The sequence below is a fragment of the Ascaphus truei genome, chromosome 2 (assembly GCF_040206685.1).
Source record: "Ascaphus truei isolate aAscTru1 chromosome 2, aAscTru1.hap1, whole genome shotgun sequence".
NCBI lineage: Eukaryota > Metazoa > Chordata > Amphibia > Anura > Ascaphidae > Ascaphus > Ascaphus truei.
Window position 1 is genome coordinate 410,436,027 of NC_134484.1, and position 23,296 is coordinate 410,459,322.

At 40.8% G+C, this 23,296-nt stretch overlaps 1 protein-coding gene across 1 annotated transcript in view; it reads right to left on the reverse strand.

Annotated features, from left to right (window-relative positions):
* Positions 1-490: 490 nt before the first annotated feature.
* SLC25A40 (solute carrier family 25 member 40) overlaps positions 491-23,296 on the reverse strand; it is a 23,668-nt gene continuing 862 nt past the window's right edge. Inside the window, exons 2-11 of the mRNA XM_075587450.1 lie at positions 19,090-19,193; positions 17,508-17,567; positions 16,224-16,330; positions 12,773-12,840; positions 10,539-10,663; positions 8,094-8,255; positions 7,775-7,884; positions 5,775-5,856; positions 4,989-5,069; positions 491-3,920 (exon numbers count right to left, since the gene is read on the reverse strand). Of these exons, the coding sequence (XP_075443565.1) occupies positions 3,802-3,920; positions 4,989-5,069; positions 5,775-5,856; positions 7,775-7,884; positions 8,094-8,255; positions 10,539-10,663; positions 12,773-12,840; positions 16,224-16,330; positions 17,508-17,567; positions 19,090-19,193 (1,018 nt within the window). The 3' untranslated portion in view covers positions 491-3,801. The remainder of the gene's footprint in view (positions 3,921-4,988; positions 5,070-5,774; positions 5,857-7,774; positions 7,885-8,093; positions 8,256-10,538; positions 10,664-12,772; positions 12,841-16,223; positions 16,331-17,507; positions 17,568-19,089; positions 19,194-23,296) is intronic.

Genomic DNA, 23,296 nt, shown 5'->3' on the forward strand with positions numbered 1-23,296 from the left:
GAGTTTGTAATGACCGGTGACTACAGACATCAAACTTCTAAAAATGTAATGTTTCACCTTTGGTGATTTGAGGGTAAAAGAAAAGTGCCCAAGAGACAGCTCTACAAAAATGCAAATGTATGTAAACTGTGCTGCAGCAAAATGTAAAAAAAAATTAAAGTATAAGAGGCTAAATTACATATAATCTGTGTGTCTGACTATATAACAGCTCTGACACCAGGCAGAATATATGGAGCACTCATCTGTCTCCCATATTACTCATGTGGTGGATGTAGCTGGATGAGATATTATGGCACAGGTAGATGTAGGCAAAGGGTGCAAATCGGGTGATGGTGGGTGTTCAGTGCATGTCCCTTTAGTAGTGAACGGATTGATTACCCCTAAATGTGTGTAAAAGTAGAAAATACAAATGTAGGATTGTGTGCGGTAAAAAGGATGAAACAAAAAAAAGGAACATGGGTTTCTATACAAATTCACTGACAAGACATGATTAGCAAAAGACGCATTTTTATTACTTTCAATGTTGGCGAAACGGAATCTAAATGGCAGGCAGTCATTCTTATAAAAACCATACGCAGTTACCAGCCACCCCCCTCAAACCCACGGAAAATCTAAAAAAGGCACAATGGCCAGGATACAGGAAGCCGTCACGCAGGATAACGTAGCCCGGCATGCACGGTTATTCAAGTCAATGGCAGTTAACACTGGATTGGGGGGACAATATCCCACATCGCAGCTTGAATCCCACCCAGCGAGGCATTTCTAAATATTAATACAGCTTTTATTGTAATATTTATTTTTAGACAGAATAGCAACTCACTGTATTTTGCATTACAAATGTCATTATTTTGATTACATGAACAAAAATACCTTCGGCACAAATACAAAGGCTGGCACGTAGGGTTTTTTTTTTAAATGTATTTTTTTGACTCCTGGGATGGACTTAAATCCCAAATTACAAAGTAGAAAATAGAACAGAAGTTTGCAAAAATATCTAGTCCTATTCTGTAAAGGAGTCTAAATTTATAACAGAATCAGAACCAAGTACAATGTTTTACAGACTGCAATTCTCAGTTGTAAACACCAAGCCTGGTACCGAGATCCTGAACGAGTCTCACCTGTCCTACAGGTGCAGTCCCACTCACCGAGCTCATGGCCCTGTTAGGGTAACTGGTTCAAACTAAGCATTTGATACAATAACTTGCATGACTTATTCAGGTTTCTGAACACCAGATAGTCATGACGAATATATCTTTATTTAAAGTTGCAAAATAAGTGACAGCACTGCTTTAAAAGGTGGCAATCAAAAACTTGTTTTGTGGATATTAATAGCGTGTTGGTATATTGTCAAAGGTTTCTGAATATTTTTTTTGAGGATGAGGGTGTGCACTTAAAGAAAATTCATGTAAAAGATTACTTTACAAAAGAAACATCAACTACTTTAGAGAGATGAACAGCCATTTAAAGCTGAAACTGGGATCACAATCTGAGCAACACAGATCACAGGAAAACTAAAATAGTGCATACTTAAATGTGAATGCCGTCTTATTCGCTATTATTCCTACCTTCTGTACACTGATTTTATCGGACCCCTAGAAACATTATTTTGCTAAACATGGTACACCCAGTCTAGGACTAAATTATAACTGCGGTAGTAAAATAAATTAGCATTTTAAAAATGTATGTGTTTTATATGGGTGTATTAGATCAATATCTAGTTTCTTAACTGTGACCTTATAATAAACTCAATATCCTTATGGTATATTTGTCATTATTTTCTTATATTCTGATTATGTGCGGTCAGAAAAATATAGCCCCAATACAAACAGTGATGTGACTGTTGGTCAACGACGGCTCCCAGCGTCAATGTTACTGCAGCCAAAAATAAACACATTCCTAGTGTCCGGTCTTGCGCCGACATTTGTGCGAACAGAAGCGCTTCGATACATTGACGCTGAGAAGGTGTGTTCAGACTATTTTGCCCGTTTCACCTTTCTTGCACGAGCTCGTACAGTGGGGAATGGGTACCTGAACAAACAGATGCGTGAGAAACTAGAGCACAAATAATATAGGGCAAGAAAAACCTAATTGCAACCAAGTCTGCAGTAGCACAAACGTCCTGTGTCAAATGTAACAAGCTTAGGAAGTATGATATTTCATACAGCTGCAAAGGGGAAAAAGAAAAAGTACATGGTACAGAGGGGGCTGAGAGGACACTGTACTATAATGAAGCACAACATCTGAACAAGTTACGTTGTTTTAAAATATAGATGGAATTTTAGAAGTAAAATAAAATATCCCGACCCCCCTCAATAGTTTGGTTGTTTTTAGCTTTCATTTTTTAAATGGCTCTCTGAATACTTACAGAACGCTCTGAAATAATAGGGCCTCTTAGGCGCTTAAGAGCAAATTATAAACAAACACTCATATTTCATTGACTTAAGAATGAAATGGTATGTATATATATATGGCTTCAATTTAGATCAGTTAAATTAACCCTTCCAAAGTTGTTGTTTCCTTCTTCTGTACATGTGTTTAGAATGTTGGCAGCTTTACTTTTTTGATTCTTATAACTTAAATCCCAGCACAGACAAGATGCTGGAAAAGCACAAACCGCTGCAGGGCAATCTGAACCATACCGCCATTTCCTCAGCAGCAGTGTTACCCCTTCACTTGGCAGTGTCTAGCAGCAGCGATTCACAGTCATTTCTGTTCCGACTTTGTACAACATGATCAAAATATATTTATAGCTATTACTGCCGCACTACAGAGCCAGCTGCAGTTACTACACATTTGTTCTAAAATTGGGAGGTGAATTTAAAGTAAAATAAGGTGTAGGGTTTTAAGGTCTTCAGGAGAAATTCACAATGCCCTGATGCTGGGTATCGCACCTGATGTGGTATTAACTAAAATTCAAAGTCAACCGTTAAAGCAACGATCTTCCCAAAATGATTGTTTTAGATGACCTAAAAACAAAGGGTGTCCACTGGCCTGGTCTGTAGTGCCCCCGATTCCTAAGATATTTGTAGTAGTGTGCAGGTTAATACAAACACCTACAAATGTCCACATGGTCACAACATCTGCTGCTGATGATGATGATGCAACAATTTATTGGCTGCTAGAGCAAGCCTCTCCCCGCAGCCATTTTCTGTTCACTGGGCAAGTATTCTTTCCCGTTGGGGGGGAGAAAAAAAACCACACGGTTCTTCACTCAAGAACCAGGGTTTTATGTAAAAATAAAAAATAAATACAAAAGGGGAAGAGCAGCACATACTGCTGAATTCAAGCGGGATTGCAATGTGATGACCCATGTTGGAATTTAGTAAATACTAGCATTAGTGAGAAATCAGACACTCCAGCAGATTAGGGTCTCCAAATACTGCCATGTGAGAGATATAGATATTCCGTCAGACATAACGCCCTTTGACAATTTCTTAAGACATGTCACCTCCTGCCTGGAAACAGGCTGTGGTTTTGTGTTAAGATTATGTACCTCCATTCTTGAAGAGGGAGTTTTCCGGTTGAAACAGATTTAAAATGTGCAATCCTGCCACCACACAGTATGGAGATGACAGTCTGGTCTAATTTAGAAAGAATGTAATGGTCATACTAATCCAGATGTGTTCGTTCACACTAGAATCCACCTGCAGTGATATGTACGGCAGTACATGGTTTCATAAATATCCGTCATATGGATTATGTATTCTTAATAATTCAGGGTGGCCTTCATAGCTAGATGTGAAACATTTATACAATGCCTCTTAAGACCATGGTTTTCATCTACCTGAAACCAAGTAGAAATTACAGGGTTTTTAGCCGCCGTTCATTATTTAACGTTCGAAAAAAAGACTTTCCATATTCATAGGTGCTGATCATTATGGCACAAGCAGGGGCCACTTTGATTAGACGAGGAATTAAACCTGCAATGAAATGGTGTAGCAAGAAATTAGTGCAGTAAAACAATACAATAATTCTGCATTATGATAAAGTAACTGTGACGGTAGGGGTAAATGTGACTGATTTTAGTAAAGGTCAAGCTTGTCATTGCCCCTACCTGTCAGTAATACATTTGTATTATGTTGTATGTGTAGATGTAGTCTGTAGCCTGGTTCCAGCACGTCAGGGACCAGGGGTTAATATTGTTTTCAGTTGGGAATGTCAAAGTGGGCTGTGATCTTCCCAAGTAACTGTTTGTTGTGTGGATACTTTGCAGATGTAGTGTTACACTGACTGAAGGATTTATTAAAAACTGAAAGGCGGCCATTATGTTAGGCACACAATAAGGATTTTTACAGATTTATAACAAAACCACCAAACGATTGCCAGCTTAGGTAAGAATGTAGAATTATACATTGCCACATGACACACACTGGGTGGGCGGGGGGCAGAATTTAGTATTGCCGCTATAAAAAAAAAAAAAAAAAGGAGGAGGAGCAAGCCACACCCTAGCTGACATTTTTATGGGATTGGAACCGGGGGTATGGCAGAGTTGAACTGCACTATTTTCAGCTGTGGGGAAGCCATGGTTTTAATTACCAATAGCCAAAAGGTTGGCGTTTGGATCATAAGGGGTAGTGTTGGTACACATCTATAATTACTGAAAGTTGTGTTCCAGTCAGTAATGAATGTGTAACTCTACGCACTTTTACACTGGGGCATATTCATTCTCAGTGATGGGAACTGGAAACGAGAAATGTTAGAGAAGTGAGAAACAGAAGAAGATGCTGAGAAAACACAGTAGTGAAGTTAAATCAGCAGGTTACTAAAAATGTATTGGAAACCCTATTTCTTGGTAACGAATGCATTACACAGAATGCTACATGCAAGTATATTTACTGATCCAGGGCTGTTAAGAGATTGTGTGGTTAAATATTTAAAAATGAGTCCTAAATACTCCAAAGACTATTATTAGATATGCAACAGCAGCTCTGACCAGAGTCTCCAATAGTAAGACACCACAAAACAATTAGTGGCTTTAATGAACTTACCAGCAAACAGTCCCCTGAAACCACTCTCAGCCATAATGGTGTTCATTACTTTCCATGTCGATGTGGATCTTTTCGGTGCATCTAAAATAACCACAAAACCATATTACACTTCAAAAAAGGCATTGAGGAATTGATTTAATCTAGATCAAGCAAATAACTATGGACACGCCTCTTCCAAGTTATCACTTTATTATGCAGGCAACAAGAACAGTCTGTTTACCAACAGAATATGGATGAGCTCCTCAAAGTTTTTCCAGAGGCTGTGCTATATTCCTCACAGTCCTTTTAATTATCAGCACTTTTATCTGTGGTTCATTAGACACCAAGGACTGTATTTCCAGCGCTAGTCCAGAATACTCCTCCATTTAAGATATATGGAGTTTTACAGCCCACTGACGAGTCCTTTGGATAATACTTTCAATAAGGGGCTATCCCTTGACCAGGCCGTAAGGTGCCTTCTAATCCAGACAGTGCTTTATGACATAGTACATCTTAGTAAATATGGCTTCTAATCTTTATACTGTAGCTAAGCCAGGGGAGCGCGACGCTTAGAGGCCCCCCGCTCTTCCCCAAAGCATTTAAATTAAATGCTGGGTGAGCACGAGAGGCCTCCAAGTTTCCTCACCTTGCATCTGGCGGCTTCTGGCGACGCCATGACGTCAGAAACACCAGAGACAAGGTAAAGTGGTGGTGGGGGGGGGGGGGGGACGAGAAAGTGTGCGCACGCCTGATGTAAGCTACAAAAAACAAGTAAAATAACGTTGTAAATGGAATGGGAAAACTTACTATTTAACATGTCAAGTTCTCCGACTTCAATTTGTCGACGGGTTTTAACAACATCAAATGGCAAAGTGGCAATAGAAGCAATCTGTATTAAAAAAAAAAAAAAAAATACAAATATGCATTATCATACAAACCCAAAATGTATAGGCTTTTAATTTAGTGGAAAAGCCATATGAAAAGATACTACTACATTTGGTCCAAATCTCAGGTTACACAACCTTTGTTTTAGCCTGTCAAACGGTTTGCATAAAAACTATTTCGTAAACATGCATGTAAATTATGGATGCAAAGCCAAACACTAATAACTACACAATACTCACCCTGCATGACCGAGTTTAACTCAGTGTTAGCATCTTTCCCCCTGAGCATGTCCGGCACTTTAAGAAAGATTTGTTGGTGCTACTATAGCTTGAGGACTACCAGCATATCTGTGGTCAACACTAGATGGCGCTCTGCTTCAGCTGGCAAAGCTGTAGGCACACTAGATGGACCCTACCCTAAAAAAAACCCTACCCTGACATAATTCAAACAAATGTTGCCTTTCTTCCCTCCCTCTCTGGAAGATTTACTGCTGGCTACTGATGTCTGTGGTGCGTGCCCAGGAGAGCTGAGTGATCCGCGATTATGTGGGGAACAGAACAGGCATTGGCGATTTCTACTTGCGTCTCAGGGTGTCTCAGCTCTAGCAGGCTCCAGGATTTCCAGGGACAGTCCCTGCCAGGGCAGACTTCTCCATACCCCTGCCCAATAGACTGTAGACTCATGCAGGGGCATATAAAAAGTGATGCTTTATTGAGACATCCACAGTGGATGGTATTACAGTGGATGCAGAGTAGATTAATCTGGGTCCCAGGCCTTAGTGAAATATTGAGGCCTATTGCTCAGCTTTTATCTTGCCTCTACTCCTTACCCCAGAAGGGCAGGAGCACACTCCTTGCATCCTCCCGAAGATGGGAGCTGAACTCTATAATTTAGTACTTCCTCTGAGACACCAGAAGGGGAGGGCACAAGATCTGCACCATAATTGGCAATACATAGACCCTGTGTCACCACCACTCCTGCCACTAAGTCAGCATTGGGGGGGGAAGAGGGGTGTCAAAGCCCCTAGGATAGCTTGCCACAGCCTGTAGCTACTAAAGACTTACGTGACATGGGGCAGAGAGGCAGTCTGGACTAGCGATTGCTACAGTAAATAAAGTATGAATAATTATTTAGCTCACAATTTTGTTTTCATATTGTAGTTTCATGTTTATATGGTTCAATGAATAGTAAAGTAAAATGCTTATCTCTCCTGAACGGAACATCAGATTTAAAAAACAAAAAAGCTCTTTGTAAAGAGCAAGATTTAAGTAAAAGCTAAACAAATGCTTCTTTGAATTGTTGCGAATTGTGATACTTTTAAAAACAGCCCAACGAGAGTACAGTATATGCAGATCTTGCAATACCTCACAGGTCTGTTCATTGTGCAGATAGGTTTGTTAAAACTGCAAATCCCCCACAAGGTTTTCTTGCCCAGGATTGCTAGAATGCCTTTCTCCACCTCCCATGGTCAGGAGATATGGACCCCAGCATACAACAGGCAACGATTTCCCATATTTACTTTCCAAACATTTCCCATATTTAATGGCCCTATTTATCAGCACCCATTTGTATTTCTAAAAAGTGCTGAATAAGGAAGATTGCTGATCCTGATCTTTTCCCTGCTTGCGCCCGTGACCGCAGGATGATTGCTTTAAAGAGATAACGGTGAAGAATAATTACCAGATAAATCATTAACAAACAAACAGACCTTAATAAAACAGGAACTATAATGTTTTTTCCACAAGTGGCAAATTGATAAAATGTTTTGGTGGGATTAAATATTTCCAATGACAATTACACTGATAAGATATTAAAATAATAATGTCTGCTATGCAAGACTGCCCCTTTAACTCACTTCAAGCATTAAATAAGACGCGCCCCCCCCCCCCCCCCCCCCATTGCTGAAATGAAAGAATACTCACCGCGCCGGACACAGCCCCAGCAATGAAACTAATTGTGAATGTTGGCTTCAGGGTGTTAGATCTCTGGCATAACCATTTCCTCCCAAGTTCATAGTTGTACCAGTACATCGCTGCACAACAGAGGAGAGGCAGGTCACGTAGGTCTCAAATAAAACATCACAGGATACCATGCACTTGTTACTATTGTTTGCACCATGAAGAGTATATTTGTCCTGTTTCAGAATGGTTTGACTAACAGCAAAGCCAGATGCTGTAAGTGTACATTCCCTTTCCACCACCACCCTTTCCAACCCCCCCGCCTGTGGTAATGAATCCTTACCAGAGAAAGGGACATCTCGCAGGACAGTGGGACCCCATCCTCTCCAGAGAGACAGCCAGCCATCTTTGGCCACCAAGCTGCTAAGCTCTTTGTAGGACAGAGCCCGGTACTGCATCTTGGTCCTAATTAATTCCAGTGGACTAATTAGAGTTGCTGAGCCCACTGGGAAAACAACAACAAAAAAACCCCAACAATTTAGATCAAAAGTGAAGCAGAATGTTTACAGTATCAGCAAACCTGGGAAACATGTTTTTTACCTGTTTGTGGGACATATAGTGGTGTGTGATAAACAGAATTATTTGAGATGTATTCACTAATGGCTAGATAGCTATTAGCAGTCTGTAATGGCTATTCAAATGAGTTGGACAATGTATACTATGGTATACTATGCAACAAGGTCCCACTTAGACACATTATAAATAGATATCTATACACACACCAAGTTATCATTTCATTTTCATTTCTGCAACCTTTAATTCACTGTAGTTGGGTATGATGAGGCAGTGCACTAAAAAGAACACACTATTGTTCACTTAAATGTATAAGGCGGATGTATATATATTTTGTAGAAAAGATTCAGACGCACTGAAAATCGAGATTTTAAGTGTATATTTTATTTTGCCGATAAATTAATTTATCTGCAAAGTAAATAAATGATAGTTGAAAAATGGCGATTTAACTGCATCTTTCGTAAACAGCGCGTCTAAATCCTTTCTACAAATGATATGCCTAAAACTTGTGAGTAACCCGATTGCCTCACATTTTCAAACAGCACTTGAGCATAGACCGACGCAAACAGTGAGCGCCTTCTCTGAAATAATTATGCATGGGGTAAACTATATTACAAAATAGGTACTATTTATTTTAATTTATTTATTTTAGCCTCTCAAGACAAGTTAATAATAATTCTTCTGATACCAAGAAATGGTGTTCTTTAATAATTTCACTAATACTACGGGAGTGTAATGATCTTTTGCTCAGCAGAAGATGTTTATGTAACATTATGTATACATTAGAGGAGCAGCTGCGGTCCCAGTGCGTTCTACTGGGTGTACAAGCACCGCCCCCAATCAGTCCGGGCCCAGTACATATGCGTCGGCGCGCATTTAGCAGCCGCGCTGTACTGCAAGTTTTCACACATACAAAAAAAAAATTGTATGTGGAACTTGCGACTGGCGGTTCAGCCAATGAGGGCGAACCAGCCGCGTGAGGTCATGGCCACGCCCCCACAAAACCCCCACCACGCCCCCTCTCGTCCCAATCTCTCCCTCTCTTCCAGGACCGCGATCTGTGGTGAAGCGCTGGGCACGCGCCGCACCCTCACCGGGCGCGCGTGCTGCAGAATGCCCTGGGACCGCAGCCCTGCTGGCGCTGACCGCGCTCATGCTTGGAGATCGGTGACGTTACCAGCTTTCCAAGCATGAGTGCTGGGTGTCCGTGCTACTTCGCAAGCGGGCGCGGAGTGTGGGCGAGTGTGTGTGCCCGCACTGCGTGAGCGGGGATGTCAAAATATAAATTGCGAGAAGTAACCTCGCCAAGCACCGCGTGGTCAGCGGCAGCCTTACATCTACTATGTGGGCGTTATTCATTAAAGAATGGGGTGGTGCCGATAAGGGGGGGGCCTTGAATAGAAGTTTCCTTGTGATTAGCACTATTGTGCTTTAATGAATAGCCCTGAATTACAGAATGCTGTGTTACCCTCAATCTCAGAATGTGCAAGATGGACAAAGTGTGAATCTAAGTTATTTCCAATAGATCAGTAGTGCTAAATATAAATTATATGAACTGGTTATTGCCTAATGACAGTGACAGAATGCCACACATTAGGGGCCATATTTATTAAGCAGTGCCAATGCCATGAGACATTCTTGCATCGGGAGACACATTACGGCGCATTTAGGTGGATGCAGCTGGAAGGTGTATTGGGAGCTTCACCGTTTATTAAATTGAACCCACATGGAGACTGATGGACTGTAGGCCAGGGTTACAAATGGGCTCTCCTACTGCCCAGCGAGACATAGAGAACCTATAAGGTACTGTACAAAAATAACAAAAAAGGGTTAGGCACACCATAAATATGCAAAAAAAAAAAATCATCTTTTATTGGCCTAACATTGGAGTGCTCTTGATAAAGACTCCAGAGGGTTTCAATAAAACAATTTTTTTTTGCTTATTTATGGTGTGTGTGTGTGTGTGTATATAAAAATACCCTTGAATATACGTTGATTGACGAATCATAGTTATTTATATACTGTAACTATTTCCATACTGGTTTGTTCGCTCTTAACGAACTGATCAGTTCATGATATTGTCTGGGTTACAGGACCCAGGATTATTCGTTGTCTATGTGTAATGACATACAGAGAACGGTCCTGAAGAAGGCAGCTGCTTCTGGGTGTCTTCATGTTATAATGTGATTGCTTTGTGATGTGATACATGACTCACATCTAGCTGTGGCTCCAGCAAGAAGAGAGGCACTTGCAGCATTATCCCCCATTCTATGCATCAAGATGTCCCGCAGCTGGTCATAACAGGTAAAATAAATGGCGGTGGCTGGCACGGCCATCACTCTAACGTAGACAAAACAAAAAGGTGAGTGAAACACAATGAACTCATTTACATAAAATTTAAACACAACACAGAAAAAAAAATTACACACACACAAGTTATGGTGGGTAAACAAAGTGACAAAAACCCTCCACAGTAAAGCATATTTCCATTTACTATGTGCTTCACTGTGGAGTGTTTTTGTCACTTTTTTTTTTAACCCATCATAATTATACGAAGTGTGGTGAAACCTATCCCTGCTTCATTTTGCAAAGCCAGTATAACTAACCCCACACTGAGGAGACCCATTAAGCTGTCTGTGGGTGGGTTTACTGGCTATGCATCTTAACCCAGGCTGTGCTCAAAGCTGTGAAATGCAGCAAGCTTAAGCTTATAGGGGACCATGTTAAATGGATATATATATATATATATAGATATATATAGATATATAGATAGTGTTCGACAAATCCATTAAAATACAGGCCCGTGGCGACCTCCTCATGGCCGACACCAAGCAGGGCGGGATTGGGAGCGGGACTAGGTGGCGAGTAGATTTTTGGGTGATTTGTCAACGTGTGTGATATATATATATATATATATATATATATATATATATATATATATATATATATTCACTTGTGAGCACATTCACATGTCTTAGACAGGTCTGCAACCCTGCCTTTCACCATTATCACCTCGCATACAGTGCTCCCACTGCAGCAAGGGATTCCGGGAAATGAAATGCAAATGAGCACACAATGTGTCACCTTTTGCCTGGAATATCCATATACATGGAGCCCATTTAAGCAGATGCATCGCCGTTCATACAGCTTTTAAACACAGCATGGGACTAGCAAAGCAAGTCAAACCACTCACAGACATGTTTCAACCTTGATGGGTATCATCAGTGTCAGGTTGGTTTATACCGGTTTTGCAATATTTCTAGGCTGGGAAGGTTTACCATATACATTAAGTTCCCAGAATCCCTTGCTGCAGTGGGAGCACTGTATGCTAGGTGATAATGGTTGAAAGGCAGGGGTGCAGACCTGTCTAAGACATGTGAATGTGCTCAAAGGTGATATTCTTTTATTGGCTACATACATACATTTTTAAATTAAACATCTTGGTAACTGTTAATTTTCAGCAATGTAAAATTGTACGTTGAATAAAACTGAAACACACTTGAATGTTCAGGGCAAATAAAAAATATATGTAGGCACGATAAAAACTAAATTTGTTACATCGGATTTAAGATTTTCTATGTAGCCCCTGTCAACAAAACATCATAAGACATACAGTGCATTACACAATGTATTTATGGGCTGTTTAGAGATTACAAATTTGCAGTGATCCGAGTGTTAAAACATTTTTTTTCCTTCCATAAACAGTTCCCACAAAGACAATTTGATATTACAATATTGTTTCAAAACACATTTCCACAGTCACTATTTTGGCAGCTCACTATTTTTATTTTCACCATTCTTCTGAGGCTTATCACCTCAGTCTTCCTATTAAAGTCTGTTGTGCGATAGGACAGCCTCAGGAAACCTCTCTGACATCATGGAACTAGAACAGCAATGTCTCCTAGATTCATGGGACTGGCCTGGAAACACTCCTGGGGAGCACCTCTTGGCACTATGCTCAAGCTGCAGCGGGAAACACTGAAACCGCAACATCATATGCAGCCACACACTTCTTTTACGGCTCTCGTTTAAAGTAGCAGTTTCCCCCTGCACCAACCACACACTTTTTCTAGAATCAGAACGGGAAACAGGGGGTCCCCAAAACGTGAACCATGTTAAATTCAGCTCTGGCCACACCCTGGTTCACAAAATACTTACTGGTAAAAGTTGCACCTGTACTGCCTTGTATTTAAAGCCCTGTGTCACAAAGGCCAGTGTAACACGCAAGATTGAAACTGCCATTTTGTTTTCCCTGAGATATAAGAAAAGCGCTACCTTCCGTGGGATCTTGGGAGCCAGCGGGTCCCTGGAGCTGCTAATAGCATCGTCCAGCTCTGGGGACCACCTGCTTCCCAGCCTGGTAAAAACAAACTGCTCGCATGACCAGCCCAGGTTGCTACAAGTGATTATTTAAGCTATTATAGTTTGAAACAAATATAAATCACTTACAGAGTTGGAGGAAGCCCGCTCCACAAGGACCTGACGCCTTCAATCCTGATAATCTGGACAAATGCATCCTGGAAAAAAAATAATAATAATTATATCTATATCTCAAATCTATTTCCAGTCTGCTCTGGATTTAGAATCAAGATAATGTCACGGTCATGTTTATCTTTTGTAGTTACACTGTGGCAATGGAAAGAAAATATAAATCATGCAACTCATTTTCTCCCCACTTTTGGCATCTGCCCACAGACACCAGTTTTGGGCAGATGCCAAAAAAGTAGGTGGTGGAGGGAGAGAGAGAGGGAATAAATAAATAAATAAATAAATAATAAGTAACCTGTGTATGTGCTATCGGAAAGGCAAAAATACTTCAGTAAATTAAGGATATCCCAGATTACTGCACCAATACAAAAAGGTGATGAGAAGGCAGAACACCCAGAAAGGTGATAAGCAAACAAAACATGAGCTTACTGAATAACACAAAATAATTCTCCCTGCAAAAATATATCAAAGCAGATATTACCAGTTTTGCTCCCGATAATAAAAAATAAATTAAAACAAAATCTTGTGAATAGGTAGCAAATTTATGTTTAACTCAACACACTGATATTCCTACATTTTTACCCAGTATACATTTATTGTTCAACTTTTTGTTTAAAAAAGGAGGGCATAACAAAGCAGGTACATGACCCATAACTACGTGAGCACTATTGCCATGCTCCACCTAAACGTGATTAGCATACTGCAGGGATAACAAAGGTGCATGGATCAGGGTTACGTTATAAAATCATAACTTCACTAGTCACTTATAATACAGGACTTTATTTTGTCACTGTGTTGATGTCACTTCTATTTTAAAGAGCGCTCAGTTAGTTCACTTACTTGCATTATGTTATAAAATAAAAGTTCTTAAATTCATAGTAGCAGCTATTGCAAGTTATGTTTTACATCAATATTCCTACAATGTACAAAATATCACCTCAAAACCATAGGGGGGAAAAAAAGTTATAAAGGTGCTTTTAAAACTTCTACTGTGAAGTATTTCACTTATCTTGTGTCACCCATGTCTGTCTCCATGAGATACGGTCAACAAGAACTAGGCTACAGAAAACCTCTTCCAATATGACATACAAATTCCCATAAGATTAAAGTTTGCATTGTATATTTCAGTGCTGCAAAGTGTTTGCCGATTAATCAACTGCAGTGCAAACTGCTATTGCCTGTAACACAGGGCTCCATCTCTGTGTTTGCTTAATCAATGAAAACACCATCAATTGCTGTACATGTGAAAGAGAGCAGTGGGCAAACTATTGTAGCGTGTAATCAAGATGTTCCTAGAACAGAAAGGCCATTGATTTCTGTATTTAAAATTAACCATTCCCAGTAGTTTTTCGTTTATGGATGGGATGTATTTTCTCATAATCTGGTAAAATGTTCTGGTCTTATCACGCTCATGTTATTCTAATATCTTTTGCAAGCCTCAGTCCTTACATTAGCATGGATTCTCCCCAAACACCTAACCATATCTTCTAATAACCTTCACCTAAGGAGTCGTCGTCCCCCACTCACCACCACCGCAGGTCAGCACATATTGGGTTAAGTCTAAAATGTGCTGTCCCCTCACAGTAAACATTCAGTCTTGTAAAAGTTGCTATAACATTTCCAGCATGCAAGGAGTCGTGTGAGGCGGTGCAACTGCCTTGGAAAGAACGTGTGACCAATGATTGCAAATAAAATATCTAGGTACAAAAATTTATTGGCACATAAGGAAAAAGCAAAAAAGGACTTTTTTGCTTTTTCCTTATGTGCCAATAAATTTTTGTACCTAGATATTTTATTTGCAATCATTGGTCCCACGTTCTTTCCAAGGCAGTTGCACCGCCTCACACGACTCCTTGCATGCTGATGATTTCTTCCGGTAGGAGCACGCCGGCAGCACCTGGATCTCCAGACAATCAACAAAGTGAGTAACTTTATTCATCAATTGTGACTTACTCTATGTGTCATACCATATTCATACTTCCCTATAACCACGGATACCCATATAAGATCTACCTATCAAGGCTATTGGGAGTCTATCAAGAGTGGTAACTAAGGGACATTGTATGGGACACTATTGATCTTGGCTAATGTGGACCATGGAGGTCTAGGTTCATTATGCTGTCTCTTTTGGGAAATAGAACAATGATTTAAAGGCTACAAATTGTACGTTCAATACGTGGACATTCCTTGTGAGCATTGCTAGGGGAGCATTCCCCTCACTCTTCGGCTATAACATTTCCAAACTGAAGCGTCCACAATTCTGAACAGCACCCCAAATATAACAGAGTCACCCATTTGGTTAGAGGCTGAGGATAAATGTTGGCACTATTCCAAAGTTAAGGAGATGGGTACCAAGCCAAGTGGTCTCTCCATAGGAGAGAAGGCAAAGAAAAAGTCCCCAGTAACATGCACTTGATAATCTATCGAATGGCAGCAAATCTATGTAGCAAAGAAACATCAAACTAGTAAACAGCGAGTAGGTGTGAAGTATGGTTTTGGTAAGTGACGAATGGCAAATGACCCCCTGACGAAGAGTATGGTATATGCCCAGAGGGCAGGTGGAAGTGAATAAATTAAAAAAGTCACTTTATTCAGTCTTATAGACAAATATAAAATAGGTGGGGGGGGCGAGGAACTACCATGTTCACATAGTGCAGATATACAGTGTTAACAAGCAATTCCCTAATGGTTGCAGAGAAATCACAAGGAGTCTAGAAGATCCAAACAAATAGGGATCCGAGTGACTGATAGAATCACTGGGCCGTGGAGTGGCTAGCTGAGTACTGCATGTACGGTGCTGTTGGCAGCACCACTGTCTGGGCTGCTGGCTCGCTATGTTGGCTCCTCAGTGATTGCTGGAACGCTGTGAGAACTCACCAGTGGTAGCTAGGCTGCTTGTTGTATATTACCAGATGTGGCACAGGGAAGGTACCCTGAAGGATTCAGTATAAAAAGTGGTCAGGCTGCTTGATACTCACAGTTAACCGCAGGGTGTGAGAAGGGCGAGAGAGCTGGGAAATAACTATTCAAAAGTTGTTGCAGTTGGTAAAAAAATAAAAAAATAAAAATAGGCCAATCCTTGTCAAAAAGTTCATAATTTTTTTTAAGAAACGTCACAACTTTTCTATGGTCAGTTTCCTCTTTCTGAAAAATATGGATCTTCAGATGGAACAACCAATATTGTAACGTCCTAAATACTATTCACATTCTAATAAGAACTTAGATCTGTTTTTCTGCATCTGATTAACATTTTATTTAAGTTAAACTGTCAAACTGAAAGAGAACTTTTCCAGGCCATAGTGTTCACCTTCAAGCTCTCAAGATGTTACCAATGACACCACTTGATTAAAGAGCACACCCTCTGTCCCAGCTGGCATTAAGGAGGACAAATAAAAAGGGTTCCTATTCTTACCGTGGTTCCTCTGAAACGGCCGGGCGCTTTGTACCACGCTTTGCCGTTTCCGTTTATACACAGGCAGAGATGATCCATTAGGCCATTGCAATAAAAAAAACATTTCCCTAGTAGAGAAAATTGGAAGAACAAACATAGGTCAACAATTCTTTCCTTCCCCACGTACATTCCTACAGAAGGTTGTAAAGCAGCCATACAGGTGTCAAAGATCTAGGAAGCACTATATCTGAACATCGTTCGGCTACTAGTATATACACCTTAGTGCTGGCTTCCGATTGTGAAATTATAAGTAGCAGCGTTAGCATATAACTAGGTAGCTTATGAGTATGCATCACGTACATTTTTTTCTTAGCAATTGTTCTTCAAAATGAAGACATTTTTTGTAACCGTTTGTTTTTCCAGTCACATATGGTACACAAGTACAGACTGGACGGATAGTGGGAAAATTGGGATATTTCATATATAAAATTATAGATAAAAATGTTTCTCTGGTTGAAGAAAGTCATTTTTAAATATGGAACTTATTCAGTTTTTTGATGGGTTTGAAACCTTGGTTGGTTTCACTTCACCAAGGATAAACCTGCAACACATCATTATAAGCAGTGTTCGACAAACCTAGACATTTGCTCGCCCCGGGCGAGTGGATTTAACATCATGGCGAGCTCCTATTGGCCCAAGCAGCACACAAGTGGTACTAGGTGGCGAGTAGATTTTTTTGTGATTTGTCGACCACTGATTATAAGGCATGCAAAATGCTCTTAGCTGGGTGGTTCTCAACCGTCTGCTATATGGGTGCCCATAAATGTTATACTTGGGATAGTTATGAGCAAAAAAACTGATGACACCAAATTATTACAGCAATAAGAACCACAGTACAGAGCACAGCACCCAAACACACAATGCACTATTACAGAACAGTCTTCTGGCCTTGCAGACAAACACAGAACTACAGCGACAGGGTTACCTGCACAAACTATTTGCTAGGAACTAGCTTAACGTGTATTTACTATTTAAGCGTTTGAAGATAATGCACAACGTTTCTCCCATACAGCATTTCATACTAACACATGAAACACTACAGCCTTTAGTTACCAAGCTGTGCTGTTGCATACGACACCTCCCAGTGCTGGAAAACACCAAATGGCCCATCTACTTGAATGGGCTGTAAGGGGTCTTGTGGAATAGGTCTGCTTAGTAAATATGGACCTTCCTCTTACCCAGAAGAGCACATAACCCTGTAACATGGATTTATAGCAGAGATGAGCAAGCAAAGAAGCCACATACCTTTGGAAAAGGGTTTGCTTTGAGCCTGGAGTCGAATTTTGACAACATCCAGAGGTGTAACTGAATAAAACAAAAGTGCTATTAAAATTTTTATTTTACAGGTGGTATGTAACCTCTTTCCCCCCTCCCCCCCACACAAAAATAAACAAAATGTTTAGAACAATATTATACACTTTTTTTTCAATTTATTTTTTTAAAGAAGTGTTTTAGACATGTTATAAACTATTCATGCTGTAATATGTAGTATGGTAACAGAATGGATTTTCTTTCAAATCGTTAAATTGTTTTTCACTAAACTCCATATGTGATATTAAAAAAAATAAAAGCAATATTAGCACAAAGACACTGTCCCCCAAATAATCTGTGGGACCCGGTTACCGGCCATCAATATTTTTAGAATATTAGAAAAAAAACAAAAAAAAACCCACATAGGCCCTTAATTAGCATAGGAGCTATTAGGTCAAGCTCTTCAGCTTGTGTTCAGGCTGCTATATATATCCAGGGTATATGCGGACCATTCATATTCTAGACCAGCGGTGCGCAAACTGTGGGGCGCGACCCCCAGGGGGGCGCGACACTGCCGACAGGGGGCGCGGGGTTTACAGAGGCCCCGCGCGCTTCCCGAAGGCACTTAAATTAAGTGCCGGGGGAGCTGCAGGGCCTCTGTAAACCTAACTTACCGTGGCTCCGGCGGCTTCCTCCCTGTGTCGCCATGGCAACGCGGCGTCAAAATGACGCTGCGAGGTCATGTGACGTCACGTTGCTATGGCAACGTGACGTCATTACGCCGGAGCGCGGGTAAGTTGGGGTTGGGAGGGGGGCGCGGGAGTGAGGGGACAGCCGGCAGGGGGGTGCAGGGAAAAAAGTTTGTGCCCCCCTGTTCTAGACCACTTTTTTTTTGGTTAAGGAACCCCATAATCTGGCTCGACAAATTGTAAAAAATGTCACTCGCCCGAAACGAAAATGTACCCCCCCCCCCAAAAAATGTAACCCCCTTCTCACTCTCACCCCCCCCCCTTCCACTGTCGAGTGCTTACCGGCAGCGGGGTGCAGCGTCTCCCGCCATTCTCCTGCAACTTCCGTGTCTTCCCCTCCAAATCCCGTGGAAATGGCTGCGCGGCATCATTTCACGCTGCGCAGCCATTTTCATGGGATTTGCAGGGGGAGACACAGGACTTGGAGGAATATGTCGGGAGACGCCACCGGTAAGCACTCGAGCAGGGGGTGCAAATGCATTTGTCGAGCCCTGCCTATAATTATATTGGGAAATTCTGCTGACCCCAACCCTCTCTAATAGCACGTCTGTGATCAGATGCATTCTAAATTCTCCTGTATTTGGCATAATTTGCAAATTACCTGATTACAGGAGACCCTTTAGGGATTCCTACAGTATGAACCCCCGGTTGAAAAACACTATTGGATTAAAGCAATACCAGAAGTTCAGCTGAAGAGAAATTAAACATCAGGAAAAGCGCCCACATTTCACTAAAGTTGCTAAAATCTGTAAATATGGCAATCAAATGATGTGCAGTACAGAAAACGGCTTTCAACTCTTACACAATTGAATGCAAATGTTTCTTACCTAACAGTGATGTAAGCAGGGCTCCTGCAGAAGAGGCAATAATCTGTTGACCTGGTGTGATGTAATTCGATCCATGGGCCAATTCTTCACATTCCTTCATTTTGCTGAAATAAAAACAAAAACACATTTAGCGTAATCCCAATCGTTACCAGGGTTTAATAATGATAATGTGTTTTAGGTGCAATGGGTGTGGGTGGGGGGGGGGGGGGAAGAGAACGTTGCTTGAGCATATTTGCTGTGCCGTTAATGTGTGGCCTGCAAAATGCTTGACCTTTTATAACCTATTAGAGGTCATGTGTATACAAAGGCAAGAAAGTGCTGCTGTGGTAATAACCAACCTACATAATAATAAACACCTTCAATTTATTACAGTGGTAACTGTTGACTAAACTGATATCATTCATATAGCACGTGCATTCTTTGGCGAGTGGCATTGATCTGCTGTCTACTGTGATCTATACACTTAGCTGTACAGAGATATCCACTTATTTCTTACGTGTCCTAGAAAAAAGAAATTGAAGGGCAAAAAAATGGTGTTAGGTGTCTATCAACTATCAATGTAACTGGTGTATATAATAATATTATAATGTAAAACAGATGTATATTAAATGAATTAAAACCTTTTTTCCTTGGATTTACAGTGGGTCGAAGATTTTAAGGGTCTTGATAAACATGTTCTGAAGTCCCATTTATGCTACTGTAAATATTGCCATTTGATAGCGGCAGGCTCTGTGCCCAAAGAAGTTCATGGCAAATTCTATAGACACTCTTTATCTATAGGGTCCTTTGGGTAAACCATTAACGTCAGGTACATTACAGGTATATTGGTTGTTTGGGTGAACAATTTTAAAGGTGCAATTTCGCTTTTTGACATACAGTAGGTTTGAGTTGAAATAAAATAAATAAATACAAAAATAAAAAAAACACTTGTTAAGCACCCCAACTAAAATATTTACTTTACAAGTTAAGATCTAGTTTTATCTTGTCAAACAAAATCAGCCAAAGCCTTAAAAACATTTTTGGATTCCCTGTGTGCTCTGCAAACGCTGAGGGGCTTATTATTCTATTTACACCAAAGAGGCAAACACTCATTCAAGTCAATAGGAGTTTTTCGGTCGATCGTGGTGCAGTCGGCCACTCCGGACTATATAGTATAAGTATATAGTATAAACCCTTTAGAAGCACAACTGGGGGGAAAGAATGGCTGTTTCAATAGGGTGAAAAAGTAGGTGAACACACAGCTAATAATGCTGCATCTTCAATTCCAGTGAATGGAACTGAATAGTGGGTCCCCAAAGCTGAAAAGAGTGCGGTTTAGCTGTGGAGGATCCCACCTGTTCCCGTTCTGTTAAAAAGGGGTGTTAGCAGCAGGGAGTGCTGCGTTAGGCCGTGATTATAGTGGCAGCATGCGCGCGAAGGAGCGCGTGACGCCACTTGCACCTGAAACCTGCCCTGAGATACTAGGCGACAAGGAGGCGTGGCGTCACGTGAGCGGTTCGCCCTCATTTGACCTGGCCATCGCACGGCAAAGACAAAATGATTTCTCTGGCCGTCGGTCGTGCGCTCTCTGGCCGGCCTCATAGAGGTTACGGCCTTTTGTTCACGGCACGCGCAGCCACTATAATCACGGCCTTAAGAGTAAAAATATATGAATGTTTTATAGATAAAACTCAACACACATTATATAATAATAAAACACGGGATTAGACTAATGTCTCCTTGTTTATTTTTGGGTTTGCTAATATTGTACGTTTTTATTTGAATTTGTATCGGATATTGCGGCATTTGAGCAGTGATCGAAGTGGCAAAAAAAAAAAATGTAACCAGTCTGTCAATAAAAAAATAATAAAAAAAAGTAGTGTTTCTGTGGGGCGCAGTGTAAAATTAGCTCCATCACACTTTGGCTACAGACCTAGAGCTTCTTGACAAGGACTAAGGCCGAGCTCAGACTGGCTGCGATGTCCGCGCGCGCCTCCGCCGCGCACTCCTGCAGCCCAGCGATCTGTGCTCAAACTGCAGGAGTTGGGTCACGGTGTTTGGGGGCATGGTGGTGGGGCCTAACGAACACGTCACGGAGCTGGTTCACCTGTATTGGCTGAACCAGCTCACACGATGCGAGTGCAGCTCAAATTCAATTTGAGTTGTGGCGGCAAAAATGTTGCAGCGTCAATGCTGTAGTTAGCTGCCACAAGCAGTTTCTAGTGTGACAACTGTCATCCACTAGACTCAGAGTGACGAGAGTGCGTGCGCACGTCGCAATGAGGCATGTCTGAGCGAGGCCTACGGCTGTTTCAGAAACAGATTTTTAATATGTATATGAATACAATCCACACAACGATAAGCAATTAGCTGATCGATCTGTTCTCCTGTAAAATCGATGGTGAAGATTCGGCTTGGGGGTTCACTAAATGGCAGCAGGAGTATTGGCTCAGTAGCTGTGACTTTGTAAATGGTTGCTACAAAAGCAAAAAAGGCTTGTTACACAATACATAAAAAATGTCAGTTGTATAAATAATAAAATGGCTACAAGTATTTTCTTATAGCACAGAACTGATTTATTAAAAAAACACACGCTTTAAGCCGTGCCACCATTAATCAGGCTTACATTACTATTGCCGATAATAGTGAGCGGACACACAGGCTTTAGCCGCCATTTTGATTTCCCAAACAGGAGCTTTACATACGAGAGGTAACTCTCAATGTATTCTTCCTGGTAAAATATTTTATAAATAAATACATTTAACATCAGCAACTAAACGAAGTATCCTCAAAAGAAACAAGTCGGTGAGATTGCTGCTTTAAGCATTTACACTGTATTTGCAGAATGATGCTCTATAACTGCACACTGAGAATGCACCTCTCCTTTATGTGCCAAAAAAAACAACCTAGGCGGGGGAGAAACAAAAATATCCTAAAAAAAGGGGACCACGTCTGTGCCACAGAACATGCAATTTGTGAGGAGAAAACAAACATTCAAGCTGTGTGTGGTATAGTATATATCATTTTTTTTTTTTTGTTTTTTTTTATAATGAAAAGGCAGAGGGACATCAAAACCATTGAGTGGAATGAGATTTCGGCGGTCTGGCTGACAATGCTGCAAGTTACATCGTATGTCGTCATTATCTTGTGTATACTGTATAGGAGTGTCCTGACTCAACAGCACGTCTGGAGTAAAAAGAGAAAACACTTTATTCATTGCAATGTCTAAATCCAAAGCCTTCCTTACATATGGTATGTTTCCAGTGCATACATACAATATATTTTCATAACCCTGTACCCAGGACATACTTGAAAATGAGAGGTAACTTGCAATGTATTACTTCCTGGTAAAATACTTTATGAATAAATTGTGTCAAGTCAATGCTAAAAAAAAAAGAGCATTTCATACATATGGTATTTAATCAAGAAAAATAGGAATCATTCAGCAACAATGAACCATATATAACTTTACACCTATTTTGCCCTGCGTGCACAGTTAAAAGCATCAATAGAAGGTATTGCATGATTTATTATAATTGGATGTATTACATTAGGTGCACCTTCCCAGCACATTTCTTAACAAGTTCTAGGACGCAGTTATCTGAAAATCCAGCTTGATCTTTATTTATATAGCGCCATCCATGTATATTGAGCTTCACAGCAAGTGATACACATGACAATAATCCCCACACAATGGGAATAAGTGCTACCGACAAAAAGTAACAATATGAAAATGAGTCCCTGCCTGAAGAGCTTACAATCTAAGTTATGTAAGGTTTTAGAAAAGAATAAAAAGGTGCCGCAACATAACAACCACAAATAACCTGGCTAAGCCTGGGAGGAAATGAAACCATCCAAGACCAAGTTATTCTGCCAACCTGTATATCAGTAAAAACAGGCATATACACCCCTCCTCTCAACCTGTATATAAGTAGGCACAGGCATATACACCCCTCCTCTCAACCTGTATATAAGTAGGAACAGGCATATACACCCCTCCTCTCAACCTGTATATAAGTAGGAACAGGCATATACACCCCCCATCTCAACCTGTATATCAGTAGGAACAGGCATATACACCCCTCCTCTCAACCTGTATATAAGTAGGATCAGGCATATACACCCCTCCTCTCAACCTGTATATCAGTAGGAACAGGCATATACACCCCTCCTCTCAACCTGTATATAAGTAGGAACAGGCATATACACCCCTCCTCTCAACCTGTAT